General features: G+C 16.7%; 3 protein-coding genes across 3 annotated transcripts; 2 read left to right on the top strand and 1 right to left on the bottom strand.

The window, feature by feature from the left end:
• Positions 1-587: 587 nt before the first annotated feature.
• Positions 588-1,192, top strand: PGSY75_1365900 (ubiquitin-60S ribosomal protein L40; the record flags this gene model as incomplete). The annotated part of the gene is made up of 2 exons (XM_018787678.1): positions 588-794; positions 1,013-1,192. 2 exons carry the CDS (start codon positions 588-590, stop codon positions 1,190-1,192), a joined length of 387 nt encoding a protein of 128 aa, XP_018640420.1.
• A 1,054-nt stretch (positions 1,193-2,246) lies between these two features.
• Positions 2,247-3,655, bottom strand: PGSY75_1365800 (hypothetical protein; the record flags this gene model as incomplete). The annotated part of the gene is made up of 4 exons (XM_018787677.1): positions 2,247-2,570; positions 2,683-2,760; positions 2,898-3,464; positions 3,635-3,655. The coding sequence occupies 4 exons, from the start codon at positions 3,653-3,655 to the stop codon at positions 2,247-2,249; spliced, it is 990 nt and encodes a 329-aa protein (XP_018640419.1).
• Positions 3,656-7,275: 3,620 nt separating this feature from the next.
• On the top strand, positions 7,276-8,496 carry PGSY75_1365700 (putative SNARE associated Golgi protein; the record flags this gene model as incomplete). Its single annotated transcript, XM_018787676.1, has 2 exons — positions 7,276-8,290; positions 8,440-8,496. Coding segments are annotated over 2 exons (1,072 nt in total), but the record flags the coding sequence as incomplete, so codon positions are not given.
• Positions 8,497-8,551: the final 55 nt, after the last annotated feature.

Below are 8,551 nucleotides of genomic sequence, written 5' to 3'. Positions count from 1 at the left end.
CCAGTACCATAAAAAAATAAAATATACTATATAAAATATTTTTATGTATATTTATTTTATATATAATTAAGTTTATTATATTATTATTAAATTTATAAATATATATATATTATATATATACGTACTCAAAAATTATTATATTTATATAAAACATATATATAAATATATATATAAATATTTAATTAATATATAAAAATATTTTATTATTTATTTTTTATTCTTTTATATATTTCGCGTTTTACAAAAAGAAAAAAAATTTACGAAAAATATATAACAGAGTTTTTTTAAAAAAAGTATAAATGCATATTTAAAAAAAAAAAAAATCAATTTATATATTTATACATATATATATTTTTATTTTTTTTTATTTTAAAATTTAAAAACAAATTAAGCAAGTAAAAAAATTAAAAAAAAAATAAAAAAAAAATAAAACATAAATATTATAATAAATATTATTATATTTTCTTTTATATTATTAAAAAAAAAGAAAATTGATAAATTTTTTGAAAATTTTCTTTTTTAAAAAAAACATAAAGGTAGAATCTAATTTTTTTTTTTTTTTTTCTTCTTTTTATTATTTTAAGAAAATGCAAATTTTTGTTAAAACATTAACTGGAAAAACAATTACCCTTGATGTTGAGCCATCTGATACGATTGAGAATGTGAAGGCAAAAATTCAAGATAAAGAAGGAATTCCACCTGATCAACAAAGATTAATATTTGCTGGAAAACAATTAGAAGATGGAAGAACATTATCAGATTATAATATTCAAAAGGAATCTACATTACACTTGGTAAAATAAACAAATAAAAATATAATACATATTGAAATATATATATATATATATAAAATATTTATAATATTTATATGCTCTTTTGTTGAGAATTATAAAAATAAGCCCTAATGGAAGCATATAAATATATTTACATAATATTATATATATTAAAAAGAAAAATCTTTATATATCCATTATAATATATATATATATATATATATTTTTTTTTTGCACAGGTCTTAAGATTAAGAGGAGGAGCCATAGAACCATCCTTAGCACAACTAGCTCAAAAATACAATTGCCAAAAATTAATCTGCAGAAAATGTTATGCTAGATTACACCCAAGAGCTACCAACTGCAGAAATAAAAAATGTGGAAGAACCAATCAATTAAGACCAAAGAAGAAACTCAAATGAACTATTATAAATTTGAATATACCAAAAGAAAGAAAAATTAAAAAAACTGAACATGTAGAAATATTGAAAAGGACAAAAGATACCTAACATAAATATATGCACATATATATATATATATTACTATATGTATGTTCCTTTTTTATTTTTTTTTTTTTAAATTATGTGCATATTGATTTATACATATATGTTTAAAATATTTTTACTGTAGTTTAATTTAAATTTCTCTTTTTTTTTTTTTTTTTTTTTTTCGAATAAATATAAAAGTATACACATATATACATATATATGTATATTTTATTTTTATCATCTTGCATCATATATGTGTACACTTTTATTGTATATTATCAGTAGTAAAAACAATTAAATTTAATAAACATATTATGATGGAGATTATCATATATATATATATTACTGTTTAGAAATATATTTTCATTCTGTGTATAAATTGAAAATTATAAACAAATCAAATAATTAAAAAAAAAAAGAAAAAAAAAAAATTAAAAATAATATATGAAAAATGTGATATAAATAAATATAACATATGAAATGATGAAATTATGAAATAAGAATATATTTTGTTCATATAAAAAAAATAACATAAAATATACTTTGGTATAATTTTAAAATATTAAAAATAAAATTATAAATGATATTATTATAAAACATTTATATTAACATAATACATCCTTTATATATATTATTATCAATATAATATATACATATTTGTAAACGTCATAATATTTTATAAATAAAAAAACAAATCAATATTTTTGAAAATAATAAAAGATAGAGGAGGTAAAAAGAAGGTTATAAAGTGATGTCCATATAAATGCTGACACACACAATAATCTTATTATGAAGAATTAATAAGGACATATATATGTGAATATACATATATATCTATACATATATATATATATATATATATATATATATATATATATATCTATATTTCCACACTAAAACTTAAAATTTATTAAACAAACATAAAAAATATATATATCCAAACATATAATATATATATATATATATATATATATATTTTTTTTAATTATCACTGGGGGAATATAGGTGTAATATTAGGGGATGATAAACTTTTAACTTTTTGAACAGATTTATCATTAACTCCTAAAAGAGATTTTATTTTAAAAAAACCGTTTTCTCTTTTCTCATTTGTTTGTTCTTGAGTAGCTGTATTATTTTCGCTAGTTGAATGTTTATAACTTTTATTTTCTATACGTGGGATTTCTGGAGGAAATGGATTTCGATGTTCAAACTTTTTCGGATCGGCAAAAATATTCATCCTATCTTCTTCTTCCAAAAAAAAGTTATATTCAACAGGAAACTTGTCAGATTTGACATCCTGATATTTGAATTTCTAAAATGAACATATATATAAATATAAATGTATTTATTTATATAAATTCATAATAACATAATATTTTTTTTCTTTTTTTTTTTTTTTTTTTTTTTTTTTTTTTTGTTATTACTAGTTCCTTTAAGGGGTCCTTCAACTTAAGGGATACAGAATTCATCAAAGAAAAATAACTTAGAAGAAGCTCCAAATCCTAAACAAACAAATAAATAAATAAATAAATATATATATATATATATATATATATATATATATATATATATATATATATATATATATATATATATATATATATATATATATATATATATATTCTTATACTACTCGTACCTTCCTTGCGTCGAACAAAACTTTGTTCGTCTTATTTTCAAGAACAATATCAAATCCCTTTTTTATAAATTCATGATGTTGCAGAAAATCAGTTTTAACAATATTTAATTTATGCTGATTTCTAATAATTTTATCAAGATGTTTTTGATTAGGTGAAGGAACCATTTGTAACTTTCTAATTTTTTTTTCATAATGATCAATAGATGCACCTAAATTTTTTTTTTTTATACATAACGTTTGTAATTTCTTTATTTTATCTAATGTATTATTAACTAGCACTCTTGATTTTGCAATTCGGCTAGTTGTCTTTTCTCTTACATCACTAAAAGAATCTAATATATAAGAAACATGTTTTACTATATCTAAATGTACTTCTTGTTCAAAGAATAACATTAAACTTCTATTTAAATCACTTATCATTATATTTATATTTTTTATTGCATCTTCTAATCTTTCTAAATATAATAAAGAATGAGAAAAATAACTATGAAGAGAGTTTAATTGTTTTCTCTCCAGAAAAAACTCATCGTCTTCTTTTAAATTTTCGCTCGATTTGCGAAATTGTATCTAAAAAAAAAAAAAAAAAAAAAAAGGGTAAAATATTAAAATAAAAATAAAAATAAAACCACATTAATATATACTATATATATATATATATATATTTATTTATTTATTTATTTACTTTTTTTTTACATATTTATATTTTTATCATTTCCTTTCACAGTTTTATTCTTTACCTTATTTACAAATGCTTTCATATTATTCATTACGACATATATTGAAATTTTATTTTTTTTAAAAATTAAAAGGGGAAAAAAAAAAAAAAAAAAAAAAAAAAAGACAAAAAAAAAAAATTAAACACTACCTTATAAATTATTTCTCAAATGAATTTTTAAATGGAGGTCCACTATATTAATATGAACGGATTACACATATTTAAAATCTCATTATATTTTTAAATAACAAATATAAAACATGATAATAGAAAATTATCATCATATTAAAACATAAACATATATATATATATATATATATATATATATATATATATATATATTTTACTTATATGTAACACAAAACAAACATTTAAATTTAATATATATAATTAATCGGGGTATACAAAAAAAAAAAAATATATATATATATATTTTTTAAATTAAAAAACTATAGATCAACATAAAAATGTGAGTATATAAATATATTATTTAATATGGAAGTGTATATAATTCTTATTTTAACTTAATAAAATGATATTTTAAATATATATATATATTCTATTCATTTTTAGATTTAATAAAAATAAATCATCTTAAGGCCTTATGCTTAAATCAAAAATTTGCATAAAGGCTATTTTAAAAAGAATTTAATATACATAAAATATATACATATTTATATCAAAAAAAATATATATATATATATATATATATATATATATTATATATGTATTACATATATATATTTATTATAATCTTTTTTCATTTAATAAATAATATTATGTAATAATAGTAACAGTGAAATAAATAAATAAATAAATAAATAAATAACTTATACTCAATATAATCCACATAATATGTTATTATAAAACATATAAATATGAATTATTATGATTTACGGTGAAATAAAAAATTTTGTATAATTATAAATTAATCAATAAAAAAAAAAAAGAAAAGAATAATGCAACAAAAAATATATCTGTTATTATTTTTAAATGTAATATTTTTCTTCCATTTCATTATGATTTTTCTTTTTCTTTTTCTTTTTTTTTTTGATCTCTTCTTTTAAATTAATTAAATCTTTATTTTTTTTTTTTCTAATTATCCTAACACAACCCATACATATATAAATAAAACAACAAAAAGAAAATTAAAAAGAACACACAAATATAAAATATATATAATAAAGAATATATTATAAAAATGGAAAAATTACATATATATAAATCTATATAAAATATGTAGACTCATATGCTTTTTTTCCTTTTTATTTTTATTATGAATTATTTAATAATAAAAAAAATTTACATTTTCAATTGTTTTAAAAATGTCATAGAAAAATGTAATCATATATATCTATATATAAACTATGAATTTCAATTTATAATTTTCATCTTGTTCATAAAATGTTTAAAATGTTTTCTTTCTCTCATAAATGTACTTATTTTTATATTTACAGAGAAAGAGAATACGTTTCTTTTCTTTTCTTTTTTTTTTTTTTTTTTTTTAATGGTAATATTATAAAAATAATATTTCAAAATTATACATATATAATAGATATAACAATATATAAATATATATATAATATATTATACCATGTTTTAAAAAAACGTAGAAAAAAAAAAGTTCTATATAAATGCATATAAAATAAATATATAAAAATATAAATATATTTATTATTTTATATATAGAAATTTTTATATTTAATTATAATATTATATATATATATATATATATATTATATCTGAATATTATATATTACCATCTACAAATCACCATGTATAAAAAAATTAAAGGAGAAAAAAATTAAATTACGACAAAAATAATTTTTTGACTATAAAATAAAATTGTATAAATAATATTTATATAATATATATACCACCAAGTGCTGTTACTATTTAAAAAAAAAAAAAAAAAATTGTACATAAAAATATAATATATATATATATATATTATATATTAATATATTATATAATTATATTTAAATTTATATTTATACTTTATAATATAATATATTATTTATAATATTTTGTGTTGTATATATTGTATTATATACTAATTATATTATATATATAATATAAATGTAATATATTATAATTGTATAAGAATTATATATATTATATATAATATTTATTTATAACTAAAAAAAAATATATAACAGTTAAAAAAATAAAATAAAAAAAGACCTATTTTCTTCTTTTTTTTTTTTTTTTTTCTGTAAGATTAAATTATGTAAAAAATATTATTTTTAAAATTCATTTTATAACCACAGGAAGAGAAGAAAAAATGAAATATACTCAAATAAATGTATACATATATATACAAATATATTTATAATATATTATATTATATCATTGGAATAATTTCATTTTTATTATTTTTTTAAATAACGAAATATTATATATATATATATATATATATATTTTATAAAATATATGTAATATTATGTTTTATAATTTTTTTTTTTTTTTTTTTCTGTTCTGTTTCTGCATTTATATTCAATATATTATATATAAGATTTAATATCATTTATTTATTTTATTTTTTTTTGTAAATAAAGAAAAATGTAATTTGTTTTACTTTTTATAAAATTTCTGGGTAGTTATGTTATTATTATATATATGAATATGTTCAAATGTGAATATATTCATATGAATATTAAATATAAAATAATACATAATATATTTAATATATATATTATATATATATATATTTGTTGTGTATATATAATTTTCTCCTTTAAATCATTTTTTTCTTTTTTTTTTTTTTTTTTTTTTTTGTCCCACATATATATAAGCATGTATATGTAAAAATATATATTAAAAGTCTTTTTTTCTTCTTTTTTTTTTTTTTTTTAAATATATGTGTAAAAAAAGCAAATAATACATAAATATATATATATATATATAAATATATATATATAATTGTATAAATGTATAATATTTTCACACACAAGAAAAAAGAAAAGAAAAAAATATATATATTTAGTTAATAGAAGAAAATAGATGTTTTAATTTAGACAAAATATTCATTCATACCTTATTAAATATATATATATATATATATATATATATATATATTTTTGTATTTATTTTTTTTTTAAGTCTTCTTTTTTTTTTTTTTTTTTTTCATGTGTTTATATTTTTTTATGTTCTCCCCATAGAACCCTCCAAAAAAAGTGAAATAAAAAAAAAAATATAAGTATCATATGTAATACATTTTTTATGAGATATATAATATATATATATATTTATATATAGTTATATAAAAAAGTATCATATAATTTATTCAAGGTGAGGCAAAATAAAATAAATAAATACAAATAAATAATACAAAACAGTACAAATAAATGTAATATATGAGTTATTAATAAATAAGAAAAATACAACAAGAATAACCTTACCAAATCAATATCATATTTAATCATATTTATTCAAAAAAAAAAAAAAAAGAGAGAAAGAAAGAAAAAGAGAAAAAGAGAGAAAAAAAAAAAGTTCGCTTTTTTCAAGAGTCAATATTGTTTTCATTTTATTTATTATATTTATTCTCACACAAGTTATATAATTAACGCGAAAATTTTCCGTATATTATATAATATATATATATATATATTTTTACATATATTAAAGATAAAAATTGTAGTAACATTATATGATCATATAAATATGGCCAATATAGAAAATCTTAAGAAGAAAAAATACGAGTACCTACCTAAAGACTATGATACTATATTTAATCCAAATGAGAAAGAAACAGAACTATTAAATCAAAAGTATAATTCTGGGATAAATTATAATTACGATACGAGTGTAAAACATGATGATAATAATAATATTTATGATAATAATAATAATAATTATAATGACTACTTGTCAAATAATCCAAGTAACTTTCAATATATGAAAAAAAATAAAAAGAATAAAACAAATATGGAGAAAATTAAATTAATAAATAAAGTACCATTACATCAACAAATGAACAATGCAAATGAATATGACCATATAAATATTAATTATGATAGTAATGATGAGTGTTTAGAAACACATTATGATTTCGAAAATAAATATAATAATGATAAAAATTTAGAGAACAGAATACTTATTGAGTCTGAAGATTTTATATCATCTCGACGTAATAGTACTAGGTCAAAAATGGTAATAGCAGGCAAAATTGTACTTGCTATTTTATTTTTTATTTTAGTAGTTTTTCTTTTTACAAGATTTAAAAATTTTTTAAACATTATACATATTGTTATCGAATGGGTAGGAAAACAAGGCTCATGGAGTATACTCTTATTTATATTATTGTTTACATTTTTATCACCTTTATTTATGTCAGTAGAAATTATGTGTGTGGGCTCAGGATTAATTTTCTCAGGAGTTTATGGAAAAGCTCTTGGTATTTTTGTTGCAGTCTTTTCAGTAGCAGTAGGTTATGTGTTAGGAATGTCTTTATGCTTTTTTATTTCAAGATATTTAATTCATAATTATATATATAAAAAATTAATGGGCTATCCAATATATATGGCCTTTAATCAAGCCATTAATACAAATGGACTTTCCTTTGTATTACTAATTCGTCTCTCCCCTATACTACCAGCATCTGTTGTTAGTTATATATTGGGAGTCACATCTTTAAAGTATAAGCATTTTGCCATTGGATCTATATCAGCCTTACCCAGTAAGAAAAATACATAAACATATCATATATAAATATAAGCACAAATATATATATATATGTGTGTGTTAAATATTTTTTATTTACACATACAATATTGTCCATAACAAAAAAATTATCTTTTATTTTTATTTATATTTTTTTGTTTATAGGCATATTTTTATTTGTATATATTGGTGTGCTCTTGCAGGATATTTCCAATTTGTCAGGTAATTATTTTTACACTGTTCATGTAAAATAGCCAAATTAGTTGGCTAGCTATTT

Source organism: Plasmodium gaboni, chromosome 13 (genome assembly GCF_001602025.1).
Source record: "Plasmodium gaboni strain SY75 chromosome 13, whole genome shotgun sequence".
NCBI lineage: Eukaryota > Apicomplexa > Aconoidasida > Haemosporida > Plasmodiidae > Plasmodium > Plasmodium gaboni.
Note: the sequence above shows the minus strand (reverse complement) of the source record. Positions and strands in the feature narration are given on the sequence as shown.